This window comes from Brachycentrus maculatus, unplaced genomic scaffold (assembly GCF_059751285.1).
Source record: "Brachycentrus maculatus isolate JH-2025_06_01 unplaced genomic scaffold, ASM5975128v1 h1tg000119l, whole genome shotgun sequence".
Lineage (NCBI taxonomy): Eukaryota > Metazoa > Arthropoda > Insecta > Trichoptera > Brachycentridae > Brachycentrus > Brachycentrus maculatus.
Genome location: NW_028280872.1, coordinates 1,559,325 through 1,579,600, shown reverse-complemented (window position 1 = coordinate 1,579,600; position 20,276 = coordinate 1,559,325). Strand labels below are relative to the sequence as shown.

At 33.8% G+C, this 20,276-nt stretch overlaps 3 protein-coding genes across 3 annotated transcripts in view; 2 read left to right on the top strand and 1 right to left on the bottom strand.

Moving 5' to 3' along the window:
• The window catches only part of LOC148309627 (uncharacterized), a 43,641-nt gene extending 38,473 nt beyond the window's left edge, over positions 1 to 5,168 (top strand). Inside the window, exons 3-4 of the mRNA XM_088259742.1 lie at positions 2,473 to 2,646; positions 3,437 to 5,168. Coding sequence (XP_088115868.1) covers positions 2,473 to 2,646; positions 3,437 to 3,726 — 464 coding nt within the window. The 3' untranslated portion in view covers positions 3,727 to 5,168. The remainder of the gene's footprint in view (positions 1 to 2,472; positions 2,647 to 3,436) is intronic.
• The window catches only part of LOC148309626 (ankyrin repeat and FYVE domain-containing protein 1), a 77,066-nt gene extending 65,306 nt beyond the window's left edge, over positions 1 to 11,760 (bottom strand). Inside the window, exons 1-5 of the mRNA XM_088259741.1 lie at positions 11,578 to 11,760; positions 10,275 to 10,580; positions 9,444 to 9,624; positions 9,214 to 9,314; positions 7,522 to 7,658 (exon numbers count right to left, since the gene is read on the bottom strand). Of these exons, the coding sequence (XP_088115867.1) occupies positions 7,522 to 7,658; positions 9,214 to 9,314; positions 9,444 to 9,624; positions 10,275 to 10,580; positions 11,578 to 11,581 (729 nt within the window). The 5' untranslated portion in view covers positions 11,582 to 11,760. The remainder of the gene's footprint in view (positions 1 to 7,521; positions 7,659 to 9,213; positions 9,315 to 9,443; positions 9,625 to 10,274; positions 10,581 to 11,577) is intronic.
• Positions 11,761 to 12,651: 891 nt separating this feature from the next.
• Nipsnap (protein nipsnap) lies at positions 12,652 to 19,016 on the top strand. Its single transcript, XM_088259658.1, has 6 exons — positions 12,652 to 12,785; positions 13,020 to 13,205; positions 14,769 to 14,937; positions 15,488 to 15,621; positions 15,841 to 15,974; positions 16,893 to 19,016. The coding sequence occupies exons 1-6, from the start codon at positions 12,730 to 12,732 to the stop codon at positions 17,039 to 17,041; spliced, it is 828 nt and encodes a 275-aa protein (XP_088115784.1). The 5' UTR covers positions 12,652 to 12,729; the 3' UTR covers positions 17,042 to 19,016.
• Positions 19,017 to 20,276: the final 1,260 nt, after the last annotated feature.

Here is a 20,276-nt window from a genome sequence, read left to right as displayed (position 1 = left end):
CTTGAAAGGAGTGAGCGATATGAAGTGATATTAGCAAAGTATTAAGGGGATATTCGCAAGCACAGAATTCACCGGAGAGGTCACATGTCTGTTGACGCCCGATTTTTTCCAAATAATGTATATTGGATATTTTTTGTTTTTTAGAATATACATAGAAAAAATATTTTTAACTCCTTACCTTTCAATAACTCTTTTCTTTCCAAAATCATATAATTACTTCAAAGAAAAACTTATTTTTCAATGCGAAAACGATGTTTTAAAAAAAAAAATACGGAAATTGTTACCTGGATTTAGAGAAAATTAAGTTGCGACTTAACAAATACTGGGCCTTAAGGTTCGTTTGACTCACAATAATAGCGGTTAATGATGAGTAATGTTCAGAGAACAGTTCATAGTCTGATCGTTTCGATCGGTTATTCAGAAAACTGAAAATAATTTTTCAGTTAAAATGATTATATTGATTGGAATGTTAGCAAAACATCCACAAGCACTGAATCACTGTGATTCACACAGTGGGGATACATTATGATATTATATTTCCTCTAAAAATACATATACCCAATACTCTATGAGGCATTTCCTTACATCTGCTTACAGTCATTCTTCTAAAGATCTTTTTTTCAGCTACTTTAGTTTTTTTTCTGGATGATGTACTGTACAATAATAACACTTATATGAAGAATCTGTTCCTAGCCTGCAGTAAGGAAGCCATTATATTGCTTATTTTAATTAAATTAAACACTTGAATAATCCACTGAATTGAGTTTTATTTTTATTTACGACTAGTTTCGAAAACGACAATTGTTTTCATCTTCTGGTACAAATTAAAACTAGTTTTAATTTGTACCAGAAGATGAAAACAATTGTCGTTTTCGAAACTAGTCGTAAATAAAAATAAAACTCAATTTAGTGGATTACTCAAGTGTTTAATTTAATTAAAATAATCATGTCATTCCACAAAGTTAATGCCGAATCAATAAATAATATTATATTGCTTTTTCTGAATGTATTCATCAAATGTACATTATTACATAGCAATTAAAGGTTACATGGCTAAATGCGTGCTTTCTATTTTATTATTTTCCATATAACAAGACCGAGTCACAGCAAAATGTGTAAATATTGACCCCCAGGGGTCTACGACAACTTGCAAGGAGTCTATGTTTTAATTTGAATTTAATATATAAATGTATAAAACCTAACATGTGTGGTTTTTAATTTTCACTACACTTCACTGCCATCATAAATTTAAATATTTCAATGTGAGTAGCACTACATATACCGGCTGTCAAAAATACATTTGAAGTTAATGAATTAGATAAAAATCAATATCACGTAAGACGGGGGTCTACCCAAAATTGAAAAACACAGCAAGGGGTCTACAAGACAAAAGAGTTTGGGAACCTCTGATCTAGATAGTACAAGCAATACGACACAAAACAAAGTACATTGATAAAAATAATTACAAAAAATTGTATGAACAAAATACACATGCAACAATAACTGTCCGCTGTTTGCTGTCTCTATCTTGGTGGGGTGACCAACTTTATGCAAATCTTTTGTCCCATGTCAGGAAGCCACTTCTTTAGTTGTTTCTTTAGATTATAAATATTAACTTCTAATTTTACTACTACTACTACTACTACCATCACACCGCAGGGGTAAGCAGAAAGGATGGAACGCCACACTCTTCTGTCCTGTCACACCTTCTGTTCTGTAGTCCTCGCCTTCTTCACATCCATACATCTAGTCATACATGCTCTCTGATACGCAGACTTTTAACACCACCAGATTTTAGGTTCTGATTAATCTAAACGTTGCAAGACTTTTTCGGCCGTCCTCGTTCTATTTTCCGCTCACATTCGCCACACATATTTTTTTAGTCATTCTCTCGTTATCCATTCGCTTCACATGTCCATACCACCGTAAACAACTCTTCCTAATCTTTTCAATTCTTTCTTGTTCAGTCTTACATTCCTTTCGTATATCTTCATTTTTAATTCTGTCATATAATGTATTTCTACACATTCGTCTGAGTTTGGCTTCCATGGACATATCGTAGTCGTACAGGAGAAAGTGACCAAGTGCATTGTTGTTACAAAAACATGATCATTGACTATTTGATATCTTACTAGCTTAATATTGCACTGCCAAAATCCCAAAGGATTTTGGAAGGACTTGGAAGTATAATATATTGACTTGTTAAAAATGACTAACTGCATTGGTGTTTATTTTCTTGTCAAACAAAAGTGACTTAAATGGCCCTCCTGAACATGGTAGTTGGTCACTTTCTCCTGTACGACTACGATATTTTTATTTGCAATCACTCTGTTCAAAGCACCATTTATTCCATTCCCTGCATTCACTCTTCTCTCAATATCCTTATCCACTTTTCCATCCCCTGTGATCATGCTTCTAATTTTATATAATGAGTTATAAGAATAATAATTTGAATTGTTCTTTTTGTTGTAGGTAGCAGTACGGCTCTGCAGTGCTACCAGTGCACCATCACCCCTCCGGGAATGCTCAGCAACCAGACGTCCCGGCTGTGCGTGAACTTCGACTACAGCGGCAAGTACGTCGTGGACTGTCCCTACTCCACCATGTGCATGAAGCAGACGTTCGACCTGGTGCTGGCCAACAAAGGTAATTTACAGGCACTGCGCCTAACAAATTGTTGAGAACTTTATGTATCTGTATGATTATAGTCTGTCCACTCTCCGGGAGAGAGAACTTTCAATTACTCAATGTTTTATAACATAAATGTGGAATTGTTTAATTGGCTTTTTTTTTAACGCAACTATTTTTTGTTAATGTAATGTAATGTTTATTATTGTTAATGTAACTATTGTTTATTTTATCTTTTTTTTTATATGTAAGCTGTACCATTCCCGAATAAATAAAATAAAGTATCACATTCTTCAGTGATTCCTGCACTGACCAAGAAGGCAGATGAAATGAAAACATTAAAAAAATGAAAATTCAATATCTCTGATGGCTTTACCGTTAGAGTACTGAGAATCGATATAACGACTCTGCCAAAAGTCTTCTTCTTCTTCATCTTGTTGTAGGCCTTGTGGCCTGTTTTTACGAGGGATTAGGCTCCCGCGATGTCGATTCCCAGCTATCGACCCATGTCTTTGGTGGTCTGCCCGGGAATCGTCTACCGTGGGGTTGGCCGTACAGTGTGATGCGGGGGAGCCGGGATGATTTCATCCTCCTCACATGCGCATACCATTGTCTCCTTCGTTGCCTTCCCCACCTAAGGACATCTTCGATCTCGCATATATCCCTGATCCTGGCGTTTCTTATTCTATCTCGAAGACTCTTGCCTGATATGCTGAAAGTGAGGCCAAAAGTGAGGTCATCAATATACCAATGATGACGTCAGTGTATTTCAACAGTTTTTCTCTAATAAGCTGTCCATTATTCACAGATCGGGTCCACGGAGTGCTGCGAGACTGTGCCCCGCAGAAGCACAACTACCAAGTGCTGAAGAAGGGCTTCTGGCAGCCGGCCATCGACATAGAGGAGGCCTACCAGGAGGGGTGCTTCCTGCAGGACGACAAGGGCGCGCGCACCCTCGCCACGCAGTACTGCTACTGCAGAAACCACCTCTGCAACTCCGCGCCCAGCACCAAGGGCGGAGATCTCAACTACCACACGGACGCCATGGCCGTCATCATGGTGTTCAACGCGATGAAATACATCCGGAGCATGAGGTAGCTCCGTGAAATACAAATTAGATATAAATCATTTCGTAGAACTCGATATTAAATTAGGGCCGACAAGTTGAGGCAGATAACTCCTCATTAAATTGGGGCAATATTTGCGGATTTTATTCACGCTTTTGCATATTCCCGAATAATATATTTTTAAGCATGAAATAAAGGAAATTTGTTCAGTTACATTTTCTATAAAAATATTTTTTAAATTGACATAATTTGCGAAATAAATATGTCCGTAGATGGGACCTTTATACCTATGTTGTTCATGCAAATATTAACACATTGTTTTCGGGAAACGCTTAAAAGCATCTTTTACATACTGTTGGTAGAGAGCGGGATACGATTATAAGCATTCTATTTGTTTACTTTTGATAAAGTGCGAGATGCCAAAAAACACTGTACAGATCGGAATAGGATTTGGGGCTACTTGTGATTAGTATAAGACCCTGATTAGTTAACTAATTAGGGTCAGGGTTGATGGGAAAACCGCCCACCAACAATGTATTAAAATACGGGAGTACCTCAATATCTGCGTATTTTATATTTACTACATATATTTTTCAATATTGCGAGCTTGTATCAATAAAATTATTACCAATAAAATAAAGGCGATTTGTTTAGTAAAATTTTCTACAAAAAATATTTACAAAATTTACTCATTCTGTGAAATAAATGTCTGTAGAAAGGACCTTTTAAAAAATGTTGTTTTCGCAAATATTAAGATTACTCTCATTCAATTTTCTTATGACATTGGGAGATAAATTTTATTAATGCAAAAAGTGAAAATATGCAAAAATTTTAATTCTATTGATCGGCTTTCGGGATAGATAAAATAAGTTACGTAGTGTCAATGATGTGTAATGACAACGCGAATGGAAACTGTTTATAAAGAAAAAATTAAGATTGATTTTGAGAACTTGAGTGTGATATGATACCCAGACAAGTTGCGAGTCTAATTTTCTTCCGCTATAAATTTGCAAAATAACTCGAGACAGCGTCACTCGCTAAATGCAAGCTGTGCTTTTTCTGCCCTGGAGCGTGTCAATTGAACTATTGAGAGAGCCATATCCTGCATCCTAACCTTGTGTTATCTCGTTAACACGACGCGTCATTGACAAGCCAATTTATCATGTTTCAAACGGATAACATTATTATATTGTGCAAACTTGCAGACACAATAAAATGTATAGAATAGTTCATATTTTGCTGATAGCGATTTTCAGGGTTATTGTCCTGCTAGACATTGATACTTCCGCAAGACACGGGGAGAAAAGATTATATTTTTTATTATTTTTAAGGGTGTAATGATGGACGCTGTGATGATTTGCAAAACATTGACAAAAGGCCTAATAATATTGTATAAAAACTAAAATAAAAAACGACAGCATAAGAATAGGCGTGGAATTGAAAAATTCTAGCAAATATTTTTGTTGTTATAAATACAAATGTTTAAAAAACATTTTAAATGTAGTAAATATGTTACTCATTCCTTTATATCAGTAAGTGAAGTTATGTTACGGTTTATTTATGAAAATAATTTTATATAAGTTTATACAAGGATGTATGTACAATATATGATATGTAAAAATATAATGTTTATATTAAATATAATATTATATGATGAATAGTGTTTGAATACTAATGTATAGTTTTATTTCTGGCATAGAGCTTTTAAGTTGAAATCCTTATTTTCAAATATTTATTTTTCAATGTTAAAAATATCATAAATATATTAACACTTTCTATACCTTATTTTCTTAGGGTCGGGTGGCAGACTATCAGAGTATAATAAGTCACTCACTCCTTTCAACTACGTCATAAATCAAAAATCGCCAATTTTCAGTTGTGCATGTTTTTGAAATGCCCAGAAAATGTACTATATCCCAGCAAAAGCGGCATATTTCTAACTCAATATTTACCCGCTACAGGGAAGAAAGTGTTGTTTTTGCATTTTGAAGAAAAGGTGTTGTTTACTTATTTTTTTAAATATACAAAATATTTTTCAAATGGAGAAAAAACCTTCAGGTTTTAACCTAAAAAGATCTGTTGCACAGTAAAAAGTTCAATAAGTGGCTTGATATTTATTTTTAATACATTGTATTATATTTTTAAACTTTAAAAACGTTCTCCTGAAAAATCAAGTTTTTTGATTTATGACGTTCTTGAAAAGAATTAGGGAAGTGTCGGGGTTGATGAAAAAAACGCCCAACATCATTATGTTAATACCATAAAAAATATTAAAACCATTAATTATTACAAATGTAGTAATAAAAATAGTCAGATTGCCTCTAAACCTGTTTTTCTGGCGAGTAAATTATGAACTAAATGATGTGAATCTAATTTTATATGCCCATAAAATTTTATTTGTACAATAATATCATGTGAGAATTTTATGTTAGCCCATGCATTGTTATAATTACTGTTATTATTACTCACGAGGTAAAACGAGGATACGAATTAGATATTTTTTTCCGTTTAATTTTCACATTTTTTTATGCAAACCCAAGTCACTATACAGTAAAAAAAATAGTGAAGTAAAAATGGAATATTAGTTACAGTAACATATTATTATAACAACATAAACAAAGAAACATTATTATCTTTCCTTGGAACCCTAACTAATTATCATATATCATCCTTTCCTTGAGTTCCTCTATTTCTTTTCCCCTTAACTCCTTACCCTACACCCTTTTTAGAAGGAATTAGAAAATTTTACATTTTGTTAGTTGATCACTTTCTCCTGTACGAGTACGATATGTACGCAATAGAGTTAAATTATGTCATTAGATTTTAAATGTACAATAATACTGTTATTAGATTTTTATATTCATTAAAAAATTTAAACAAAAAGGTTTTATTTATTTATTGCAATTTTATTACGAATCACAAATATAAGTGAGTTGGAGAGGAAACGTGTAAGGTATTTTATATTACACTGCGTATCGTATAATAAAAACTACAGCAAAACCTGTATCTAGCATTTTCCTGGATGTGTCGTTTATTTCTTCTATCCCGAATTAATTTCATACAAAAATAAATCGCATTTATCGTTTCTCTATCACCATTTTATCGCATTCATCGTTTGAATTATGCTGCATATTTGATATATTGCTCACTCCTTTCAACAATGTCATATATCAAAAATCGTCAATTTTCAGTTGTGCATATTTTCGGAATGCCCAGAAAATGTACTATATCTTAGCAAAAGTGGCATATTTTTAACTTAATATTTACCCGCTACAGGGTAGAAAGTGTTGTTTTTGCATTTTTTAAGAAAATGTATTGTTTAATTATTTTTTTAAATATACTAAATATTTTTCAAATGGAGAAAAACATTCAGGTTTTACCTAAAAAGATCTATTGCACAGTAAAAAGATCAATAAGTGGCTTGATATTTATTTTGAATATATTTTATTATATTTTAAAACTTTAAAAATGATCTGAAAAATCAAGTTTTTGATAATGGATGTTGTTGAAAGGAGTGAGCGATATACATTGTTTAAGTGACTTTTAGCTTGTAACTCCGTATTCCTATGATAGACTTCATCATCTATATTGAGATACATATCAATAAAAATCATGACAATTGATTTTTGTTAGATTGACAGTAGGTTATTTGTACTTTAAGAATACATTAGTGCACTTAATTTCATTACGCTGTTAAAAAATGTAAATTTTTGATATGGTTTACTCCCATCTTAAATGCATTTAAATAATCCATTATAAGATGCTGCAAATTTTACACAGTTATTAAATACACTATACTAATGACAAAAACATGTAAATCACTTACCGTTGCATTGTTTTCAACGAGACACAAGAAAACAACATCTTCCCGCAGTAGCCTGACGGCCTCGTGTAAAGGCTGAACTGTTTTAGCCTTCAGCATTCTGTACAAGAGGGCACTGGACATGTGTTCAAAATCGTCCCCTGAAAACAAAAGGCATAAAATAGAGGTCATGCAAAAAAGTATTTTGAAATCCATTTTATAAAGATATGCAGCATTTGATGGCAGAATATGAGATATTTTTTTGCTACACCTCTGGTTAAGCATGCACAGTAAAGGTTTACAAAAGAATGTTAAAAGATATAAAGATTTGCAGCATTTGTTTTCAGAATATGTGTTTTGTTGTTGCTATACCTCACTGGTTAGGTATGCTCAGTAAAGGCTTATCTATGGGTTGGATTTTTACACAATTGTTTAAGGCGTGAGTTTGCAATTGGTTTGAAATCCGTCATATAAGGGATTCATTGATATTGTAATGAATTGATCAGATCATGGCTAAGATTTTGAATAACTATTGGAGAAATAAACTGGTAGGATGGTCCGAAAACATTAATTGGATGAATCAGAAAAGCTGCAGTAACAGGGTTTAGAAACCAAACATTTTAAATTATTTTTGAAAGCTTTATCTTTATCATCCTCATGGATTTCATTCTTCTTTCATTCTTCATTACCACCTGACCGAGGTATAACCATTTCCCCCTCCTGGAAACTCTGCAACCTAGAGTATGTAGATGATGCTGTTATAATTGATGACTCCGTCGAGGGTCTTCGATTAATTGTCGATAAGGTGAATAGGTACTTTACGCATATGGGGCTTACAAAACGTGTTGCAAAAACCCATGTTTTGTGCAACAGTTCACACCTAGATGCCCAGCAACCCTTGACGTTGAGTAACCAGCTCATCGAAAGGGCCGAGAGTTTCAAGTATGTACTTGGAAGTTTATATAACTGATAATGAGAGCCTTCAAAAGAAACTGAGAGTGCGATTAGGACTCGCAGGATCTGCATTTAACAGTATGAAGGCGGTCTGGAGATCGGATCTATACAGGGTGAATACCAAACGCCGCCTATACAATGCCTGCATTGCTCCTATTCTCTTATATGGCTGTGAAACATGGCACCTTACAAGGGCCTAGAACAGCTGCGTACTTAGCTTTGAGAATAGGTGTCTGCGAAGAATTTTATGCGTGCTGTGGTTTGACTTTTAAGGAATGAAGAGATGATGCATAGGACGCAGCAAATACTAATACTGCTATTATTTAAAAAAAATAAAATGGAGACCTACAAATCAAACTATCACAAAATAATTTGAGTTAAATATCTTAAAAGAATGCTGCATTATAAGCCTGATTAATATGACTAACGCATAAGTTTTGTCTCTTACGTATGTCACACATTTAAGTTGGCACGTTGTTCAGAATAATGATTGAGTGTTGTTATGTGATGTAAATTGAAAGCTGTCCCACTGCATTTCCAGATCTGATACAGAAGCATCTAGGCTTTCTGGCAGACCTCCTCTTGCAAAGTATTTTTTTGTTTTGTGAACTAAGTTGCGAAATTTATAGAAAATGTGAAACTAAATTGTATCCACATTTTAATGTGAATTTACATTTAAAAGCTTTCAATATCCCTGTCACTGCCAAACTAGACAAATACAAGTTTGTACACCCATTTGTTTTGTGATATAAAATAATTTACCTGTGAGGTCATCCCAATGCGCCGATATTAAGGACGAGCAGTGGTCTTTGAGCGCTGTTGCATTTATTTCATCAGCTGCAGAGTAAAATTTTACACAGCTCCTGCAATCATCAAACAATTTAGGAGGTGTTTCTAGGACTTGAACAGAATTAATTATCTGTATCACTTTTGTAATAATTTTCCCAATAAACGAGACATTGGTTTTCAGAAAGAATAAATATATACCTCACCTTACATTGACAGAGGTGATAAGAGCCTTCTCACACTTCTGCATGAGACCTGGTAGTTTGTATTTAGCGGCACACCGTATGAGTTTTGTGGCGAATGTGTCTCCCTTGGAAAACTCAACAGCGTCTGTGTAAATCCATCTTAACATCGCATCTCCGACATCGTCAGGTATATCTGACCAATCTGAAAATTAATTGGAAAAATTGATTCACACTAGTGCGCACTTAAGAGTGAATAACCAAATTAAGGGTGACTAACCAAGATTAAAAACACCTAGTGGTAGTTTTTCCCAAAGGTATAATGATCAAAATGTATTTTTTGACATCTCAACAAAGATGAAGAAGAATATGGAAGTCTGGGCATTTACGGGGCTTACGACCGTCATAGGCTGGTTTAAGTGATCACTTTACACACATGTAGCATTCACCAATTCTACTCATGTTTGACAACTACACTACTCGAATTCTCGGAAGGATCCAATTTTGAAACATTGTGCTTGAATCACTAGAACTTTACTAGAGAAACCTATTGGTAAGATGACAAGAAGCTTTTTTATTGAGCGGAAACGCTTTCATTTGCATGTGAGGTCCGAATCCTGGATTATAATCACATACATGAGAAACGACAAAATATCCTTTTCATTTTATTATTTTAGCTTACAATTTGACCAGTTAATTTAATTATAACCAGATAATTTAAATTAACTCATCAAAATGTAATCATATGAAGTCATTTAAATTGTCACCTTTATTTTATTTTCTCAGAGAATTGTATATTTGTGAATAGTGTGAGTCCCAGACGTGATATCGAGGGTAATAATCTATCATACACACCTAATTCTTCAACATTCCGGAGTGCCTGCTCACTGAAGTCATCAGACCTCGCGCTCAGTACGAAGCGGTGCGCCGGGACTGCCCTCCCCTCCAGCTTTATCCGGATGTCGGAGTAGACGTCCCGGCCGTGCAGTCCGGCCACAGCAGCCAGCAGTCTGGCCACGAAGCTGTCCTCGCTCAGGTCCCCGGCGCTGGCGGCGGCGAGACTGTACTTGCGCTCCAGCTCGCCGCATCTGGTCTGGAGCTTGGTGTACTCTTCCTTCAGCAAGGCAAGGTGTTGCCGCAGCTTGGCCGCCTCCGACGACCCTGGAAAAAATATGATAGTAATCTCAAATATTTGTGTTATAGAGTGTCACAGAAAATATATTAACACATTTCGGATGGGCGTTTTTTTACACCTGCAGACCGCTGGCAACAGGATTTGATAATTTTGTACATATAGTTTAGACCAAGGGTGGCCAACCCGCGGACCGCATGCGGCCCACCAGATGTCTACTTGTGGCCCGCAGAGCATATCACACTTTTTTATTATTATTATTTTTCGTATGGCCTAACTTTAATCTAATAAATGTATTTGATTCTCAATTTTGTTATATATCTTAAAAAACTATATACTTCTTGTTTGCTTTGTATACAAAAATTAATTTTGTTTAATGGCCCGGTAGAAATCTCATTTCTAAAATTTGGCCCGGCTGCTGAAAATGTTGGCCACCCATAGTTTAGACCTTAACAAAGAGATTGGTTCATAATATTAATATAAAAACATTGAATAATGAAGTCAGATAGATCTCCTGGCTCCAGAATAAACGAGATTGGACTGTCCAGGCGCTATTTAGAGCTGCCCAAGACAAGGACAATTACTCTCAAGAGATAGTCGACGTCAGGGGGACCTGATATGACACGAACAGAAGAAGAAGATAGGCTTGCTTCTCTTCCTCCCATTCATCACGCTTTTATAACCTAGGGTCACCAACTTCCGATTTATAGTAAATATTTAGCTACAAGTATGATAAAAAAATTATTTTCAAAAACAGAAAGAGGATCTTCTCTGATTCTAAGAGGAAATTTATTATAAACAAAGTAGTTCTAGTGAGATCTACATATCTGAAATTCCCATATTTTACTACGCCACGAGGATTTTAAATGGGCGCAATACATTAAAAACATTCAAAGTTAGATAACCATCATAAAAAAGTGTGCAAAAACTGTCCATGACAACGCCCCCATCCAAAACTTTCGGCGAAATGACAATTAGATAAATTAAACGACCATTACAAATCAGCCATAAAATAATAATACATACCCATTTTATGCTACGTAAAAGAAATGATAATATTATATCTTAAATTTGTAAAACTTATGACGGTTTTAATAATTTTTTTAAAGGAATGTAGATCAATAAACAAATTAATATTTTGACAAGCCAACTAGATACTAGATTTTGTCAACTGTCACTCGCTCGGTAGCCATTTATATTTTACAAATCATATGTCAAATGTTGCCAGGCTTTTAGACAAATCACAAATAATCATACTGTCATTTTTCGGAGGGGAATGGGGCAAATAATTTTTTTATCATTTCAACGGACAATAAATTCATTTTATTTGTTTTTATATTAGGTACGGTTTAAAAAAAAACACACACAAATATGTTATATTAATGAATATTTATACAGACATTTTCGACAAAATTAAGAAAAGTGTGTTGATTGCTATTTTGAACTGAATAGGAATGAAGTGCATTTTTTTTAAATAATCATTTATTCGTGTATCACTTATTTTTTTAGTTTCTTGTTTTTTTTTTACTAAACAAAGTCAGTTATACGTATACAAATATTCTAAAGGTATCGGGCTAGGTATTAGCACCAAAACTGATTTTTAAAAACCAACATAAATAATGAATTATTTTATGATATGATTGTGGTTGTGATAGTGGTTGATTGAGAAAAAAACAAACAAGTTTGTGAGTCTGTTAGATTAATTCTCAATTTTAATGGACCCAATGGGGCATAGGACACTGCATCCTACAGAAAGTGGTATGTTGACACATTGAGGAAAGGTGATCCACCGTGCCTCAGGTTCAAGGTAATATTAAAAGTGAAAACTCAATCACATTTATTTTAACACCCCTTGGAATCGAATCCGGTATGTTCAGCGCAATATCCAAACGTGCCGACCCCTACACTACAGAGGTGGAAAACAAAGCTATAAATAACCCAAAAATTAAATTCGCTGGCTTTTTCAGGTAGAAGATTTACCCCGATTTCCTCTTAATAAATTTATAGTTAAGAACTGACATGACATATTCGGCATTTTTAAAATGAAAACATCCAAATCGTGATAACCTTCAAATAAGTCAAATTCTAATTCCATCTGTCAGAAGATAAGAAGTCAGTGGAGTCTTGCCTGGCGGAAATTCTTCGTTGTGTTTATAAAAAATAGTAGATTCCCATATAATGGCTTCTTTAAGCAGATTTCACGGGATATCCAACGTAGCACAACAATCCGCAAGGTACCCTGAACCCATTACATACACATTTTAAAATTGGATTTATTCTATTCTTATTTAAAATTCATCCATTTTTACGTGTCCCAAAATAGCTTCCGTCACCGGTAAGAGTAATATTGTTACACAATCGCGACATCTTTGAAAGTATTTGGCTATAATTATCATATCATTGAAATATTTTAATGCCTTTATTTACATAACAGCAGCTGTTGTTTATGTAATATGTCATCGTTTCAGGCTAATAACAACAAGTGCGGCGCGACACGCAGAAGGCGGGGAAGGATGGCTGTCCAAACTGCTTGTGAGGAAGATAGAGCCTACGAAAGAATCCCATAGCAGAATGTTGAGTGATAAAGAAGTTATCTACTCCTTGCACACACACAACATAAGGACTGACTCCACAGAAAAATATCTTAAGAATTAGTATGTTAATTTTTTTGTTTGTTTTTGTGTCCTTCATGCATACACATTTTAATTCAATTCAATTTATTCAGTAAAAATTAACATATACATTGCAAACTAAAATTTAAAGCGTATGTATTAACACGAAAATTATAAAGTAAGCAAGAATACTCTAACTAAAGACGCAGAAGAATTCCCCTTCGGAATACCCCCCTCAGACACATGGAACAGATCAATATTCGGCGTGAAATTATTCAGCATAGCGGTACTGAGTATTTACTAGTATTTGACCCCTTAGTTTTAAATTTAATAATTATTAGTGAAAAATCTACTGTTAAGGAATGTAAATATTGGAAAATATATTGATCTATTCCTTGCAAAACATAATAACAGTCTGCCTCCGTAGTGCAATGGTCAGCATGCTCGGTTGTCGTTCTGGAGGTCCCAGGGGGATTCCCAGGGGGGGTTAAATAAAAATTAGTGATTTTTTTACTCTATTATTGATTCAATATAACCCTGGACTGCTACCTGAAGCGGAGGGCTTTCATCACCTTTCCATCATGTGTTAAAGATCGAGGTAACCCTGCGTTTAAATAATGCAGTGCCCTTTGCCCTAACGGGTGTGGATGAGGGTTTGAAGAATGAAGAAAGATATTTGGTTTTCATTACAGTATTTGATAACAATTTCTAGTGGAATAATAATAAGTAGTATTTACCAAATTAACTGATACAAAAATATTGTGTCACTGCTAAAATTTGATATACTTATTTATTAGGTAAGCGTCTATCGTGACTGTAGTGACCCTGTTCCTGGTTGTAAAGAACAGATATTCTGCAGCCATGACATCTCATATAATCCCGCCTCCCATCTGCCTTTTCCATGTTTATGGTTTGCAAAACAAAGCATATGTATATATATATATATATATATATAAAATTATAAAACCCTTATCCGCACCCCAATGGTGCATAGGGCACTACGTCATATAAACGCAGTGTTATCTTGATCATTTACACATGAAGGAAAGGTGATCAGCCCTCCGCTTCAGGTACCAGTCCAGGGTAATATTGAATAAATATGACAGTGAAAAAATCACTTATATTTATTTTACCCCCCTTGGGAATCGAACCCGGGACCTCCAGAACGGTAGCCGAGTGTGCTGACCATTACACTACGGAGGCAGACAAATACAAAAAAAAATACCTGGGAAATGTGTTCAAAGAGTTTACATAATTCTAAAGTTGTCCGTTCAAAAAACAAAACAGAAGCAAAAACAAATGTAAAAAAACTTAAGCCGATATTAAAAATTTAAAACAAGTTTAACCTATCATAAAAAAACAATGAAAAATGAAAAGATAAAATTACATTCATTTTATATTTCAATTTGAAGCATTTCCAGAAAACAGAGTTCAAACAGAGTTCCAAAAAAGTTCAAACAGAGCAAAAAGTGGTGGAATTGGCAATCTTAGTTCGGTTGTTTATCTTATGTAACTCAAATAAGTCAAAACACGCAAGCAGTGCTTGGGTTGGCACACTGCCTATTCAAAAGCACAAAGCAAACTAATGATGGTTTAATTTTCCAGCAAGACTACAGTGGACATTATCCACTCGAAGAAGGCCGACCTGTGCTGTGAGCTGATGGGGTCCTGGACTGTGTCGGTAGGGGACATGGACCAAGCCCTTCACTTGTGGAAATACACGGGAGGTTTTGAAAAAGTTGACGAGAATAAAAGGGAACTTAAAAAGGATGATGTAAGTCATTTTTCAACAATTCATTTGATAATTTCAAACCTTTACATAATATTGAAATTAACAATGTAATTTACTACGGTAAAAAATAATATATATCTGCGTACATATTTGTCAATATATCTTTTAAGGCAGGATAATCGATAGCTCGAAACTTTATTTTCTTTAAATCCTGGTAAAATGTTAGTTTTTGCGTAAAATACCATTGTTGTATTGAAAAAAAGTTTTTCTTTAAAAAATATATGGTTTTGAAAAGAAAAGAAAAGAGTTATTGAATGGTAGAGTTAAAAATTATAAAAATATTTTTTCAATTTATATTTAAAAAAAAAACTAATTCTAATACAAATTGTGCACAGAAAAGCGTGTGGCTCCTTGCTTTCGAAACATTGCCATGCGTCAGTTTTGTAAATTTAAATTGAATAAAAGTGTTAAAATTCATATATTTTTTAAATTTAGTTTTTTATTAATTTTTTAAATAAATAAGCAGCTTTTACTATATGATAACGAAATTATTATTAATTTTTTTAAAACTCATTGAATTATATTAAAACAGGACTATGTCAAATTGGAAAGGGAGAGAGGTAACTTCCTCCGATCTCGTCACTTGCAATATTTGCTGGCGTTCAGTTACTGGCCGGGCGCTGTTCCACGGTCAGGAGGAAATATATATGAGATTCGTTCCTACAGGTAAAACTATCATTGTCCATAATGTATTGACGAGACTTCATTCTATTAGATTATTCCAATAACGTATAGCGTCATGAATACTTAACACATTGTTGTCGGGCGGTTTTTTCATCAACCCTGACCCAAATTATACTCTGACAGTCTGCCGCCCTACCCTCAGTATAATATTCAAAAGTAACCGCAAACCCAATTCCGATCTGTACAATGTTTTTTTTTCAGTCTGAAGCCCGGAACAATGATCGAGTGGGGTAATAATTGGGCGCGCGCCATCAACTATAGGAGAAATAATGATGAGGCGTTCGCCGGATACTTCTCTCAAATTGGCAGACTATACAATGTTCACCACATCTGGTGTGAGTATTTCTTTCATTCTATACTGCCGAAAGGTAAGTGCAAAGCTTGCCTGTAGAGGCAAGTGTTGTACACATTAGTACATATTATCTTGCTCAACTAGTATGAGTAAGGGTATACCACCTAGGAATTGCTGGTATTCTCCTTTTTTTACCTACTTTTCCTTTCCTGTATAGCACTAATGTCCTTCACCCTGAGCTCCTTCATTTATGTTAACTTTATTTAACTCCTAAATCCTTTTGGCTCCCGTGCTGCAGGTCCCAGTTACGATCTCTAGGGAAAATCAACATTGATTCAAATGATTTTTACTAAAATATTTAGTTCATATTACCGTGGATTGGTACCCAAAGTTCAGGATTGATTGCCTTACGCTTACATTGTTAATTTTCAAGATAACACTATATTTTATATAGATTTGGCGTTAAATTTGTAGAACTCCATTTTAATTTATATATTAAATATTAAAATCAAAGAGAGATTTTTAGAGTCTACTAAATTGTATTTAAATATTAAAAACACATAAAAATAAAATTTGTGACTATTGTTTCACCTTGTTATGGTATTTTCAAACTCCTTTTTTTTTCAAACAACAGTAGTTTGAAAATGCCATAACAAGGCAAACAATTATCACACATTTTATTTTGATGTGTTTTTAATAATAAAATTCAATTTAGTAGACCCTAAAAATCAGTTTGATTTTAATATTTAATATATCAAAAATAAAACTGCTTCCAAGCCATTATATATCCTATGCACTATTGGTTGCGGATGAAGTTTAGAAGTAGAAGATTTAAGAATTCGGAATACGAGACATAATTATTACCATGCCTTCATTAATTAATGATCAAGTTATAATTGCATGCTCTAGGGGCGGATGTGTTTTGACCTATAGAAAATAATATTTTTTTTTATAATTGCAGGTTACAAAGACTTGCAGGCTCGTAAGGAAACTCGCGAGAACACGTGGCGGTCTCCCGGGTGGGACGAGTGCGTCGCCTACACGGTGCCCCTCATCAGGGAGATGCACTGCCGCATCCTCGAGCCCACCGAGTTCTCCCCTACGCAGTAACGCCCCGCACACGCGCAGCAGGGCGGGGGGCCTTTCCGCCTCCTGATTACGATAATAGCCAATCAACTGAATTTTTGTGTCACTTATCAGAATTTGCACAACTTAATTATTTCTACAGTACCACTGCGCCAATAATATCTTCAAAAGTTCTAGATGAAATATGATTATCTGACAAAATTAAGTTACACCTGTTTAGCTATATTTTATATAAGACGGAATACAATAGATATTTAAGTTTAACACCAATTTAAATGACAATTTCGTCTCCCATTTCTCAATGTTTAGAATTGCAGTGTGCTTAAGTATGAATAGTATTAAAATAATGAATGGAAGAAATGAGTAAAACGCTTTGGTCTACAACTCAATATGCACATAAAATCACATTAAAAGATCATGCCATATCATTGATTCTGAACAATCGATAATTGAGGGATGCAAATTTAGGAGTTATTTTCATTTGAGCAAATTTCACAAAAATAATCATGATTTAAAAGAAACGTAGATTTGGTACAATATATATGGTTTGTACATATTTGAAGATGGATAAAAATCCTACAATTTTGTTTAATGTTATCATGGTGCAATTTAATATCAGTCTGTCACAGTCTTTTCCCGCACTCATTATTAACACACTTTGGACGGGTGTTTATTACGCCTCCGGATTGCTGGAGACGGAATTTGATGATTATGTACATAAAGCTAAAACCTTTACAAAGAGATTGGTACATAGCATTCATATAAAAAACATTAAACATGTAATGAAGGTAAAAATACCCTTCCCGTCCTTAATCATCAATCGACCGAACGGGTAGAAATACCTTTCCAGTCCATAGTGTGTTAAATTTTAATGTTAAAAGTATACAGAAGTAAAATGTATGTGTTACATAAAAAGGTTTCAGCAATCCAATATTTGTTCTTGAGCTGGCCCTACTTATGTTTATCACCTTTTTACGTATCCTCTACCTGCTCCATTTTTTAATTTATTAGTACATTAATTATATTTTTAACATTGTTAACAAAATTCAAGTTATAAATAATCTTTATTTACAAAAATAGTGTTGATACTGTGAGGCCTGATAAATGACATTACTTGAAAATATCTCTGCTGACCAGCTGCTCTCCAAGTTCAAATCAGTTATCAATAAAAATATTTATATTATTAAGTATACATCAATTATTATCGATGAAATAACAAAACCAATGCGTGTTATCAAGTTTTCCAATATATTTTGCCATTATTAAGATTGGATAATGATACTTTTAAAGTACAGCGATAATTCACTAACTGCAGAGAATATACTGATTAAAAAATACAGCATTTGGTACAGTTGAGATAAAAAAATCCAAGATCGTATGGATTTCTATTAAATGTATGTATTTTATGTTTGAAATCAAGTTTGATTTTTAACTTTTAATCTTGAATTTAGTTTTGCTCTATTTGTGAATCAAATGATGTTATGCCATATTTTGATATCAAGAATTAATTTGGTATGTCAGGTTTAAAAAAAATTTAACACTTATTTTCTTGTCTGTTTTGTACATTTTTCTAAGATTTACTTTTTTAAAATCACAATTGTTGTATCATCCTAAAACTACAGTTTGTAAGGAATAACTGTATTCATAGTTTTTATGCAGCATTTATATATATTTTTTTATTGCATTTTGTGTAATTTAAGTGAGATATTATTTTGTTACTAACTTTTTACCGTGAGGGCATTTTAACTAATGTATTCCAGCCATGAATTTTTTAATTATGTGATTATAATATTGTAAGCAAATAAAATATTTATGAGAAAACATGAAATAAAATGGAGTGGACCTTTACCGAATCAAAGCTTCCTTTCTTTTTGATATTCTTTACTTTGACGATAAACTATGTGAAATTATTTCAATATGGTAACACTCATTTTGTTATTCATTCTATTTTTGTATATATGTACACATTTTGTTTTAATAAACTTTCGATAAATATGAATCATGTTTTTATCTACCAGCCAATGCGGCATTTGCAAAAGGACAATATTTAATACTCAATATGGAAAATAAAAAGTATTTTTCCCTTACTCTTAGGACTTACCTTCACATCAGGATAATGCGGTATCAATCAAATGGGGTGTCTGCTCCGCTATTCCTTCCAGGTTAGAAAAATGAATAAATATGGATAAAAAAGTAGGTTCCTGTTAAAATTAGTATATAAAATCATGCTTAGAGCGCATATCAATTTTCAGAATTCAATTTTGTATGTGTTCTGAATGTACGAAGCCCTTATACATTTTTTTTTTATCCTAATGGAAAATATTTGGTTAAAAACTCGAGATTCCAATTTGTTAAACAGATGCAGTCCAAAGTATTGTCTATTCCAAAACACAATCCGAGATAAGATGTGTGGAAAGTGAGGAGTAGGAAGGATGTTGTGGATGTGGAACTTTAGTTATCTTTAGGGTCTCTGAGTGGAGTAGCTGTTCCAAGCTGCCAGTGACAGTGAAATACAGTTATGACAGACGCCAACATCTGAATACAGAAAACACTGAAAAATATTGCCTTTTCCTATTTTTTTCGTGTTTTTATTATATATACATATAATTTCATACTATTTTTGAAGGTCTAATAGTCTGTTAAATAAAAAAAATAAGTATTGTGTTGTAGTAGTGGGTTAAAACTCAGAAATTCTGACTAGGTCCGCGACACTAACCACGGGACCACAGCCCGACTCTGATTTGAAAAAAAAAACATTTATAGTATTACACATTATTCAGAGCAAGTCATTCGAAAAGGTATAACTCGGATGATATTGTGCCCGACAGTCACTAAAGCACAGTAACAGGTACTAAGAGAAGCAGGCAGAGCATAAAAGTATTCAGCGATGAAGTTAAAAATATTTTCTTGGTTTTTATTTTCTCACTATGGTGGAATGTGAAACAGTCGTTACTGATGCTTGTACTCTTACCGAATACCGGTCACTGGAATTACTGCGCTTCAGAAGCAGTCAGGTATATTATTATTACAGGGTTGAGATTGTAGATTCCTGAAAATGGTGAACAAAATAAAAGTCAGCTTAAAATTTAAATAAAAGCGCAATAGTTTTATTGGCATCTGGTGTATTTAAATGTTATTAAGTTACTGTTACAGCAATAATTGTTCATTTTGAGGATATTAATAATTTATTCAATTACACCTCCTTAGAATTTCAAGCACTTTTACTCTCTTCCATAATTGTTATAACTACGCAGGTAAA

Coding starts and splice junctions, on each gene's coding strand:
- Nipsnap (XM_088259658.1), top strand. CDS start 12,730: ATGGCTTCTTTAAGCAGATTTCACGGGATATCCAACGTAGCACAACAA. Junction 12,786..13,019: donor GTAGCACAACAATCCGCAAG/GTACCCTGAACC, acceptor TCATCGTTTCAG/GCTAATAACAACAAGTGCGG. Junction 14,938..15,487: donor GGGAACTTAAAAAGGATGAT/GTAAGTCATTTT, acceptor ATATTAAAACAG/GACTATGTCAAATTGGAAAG.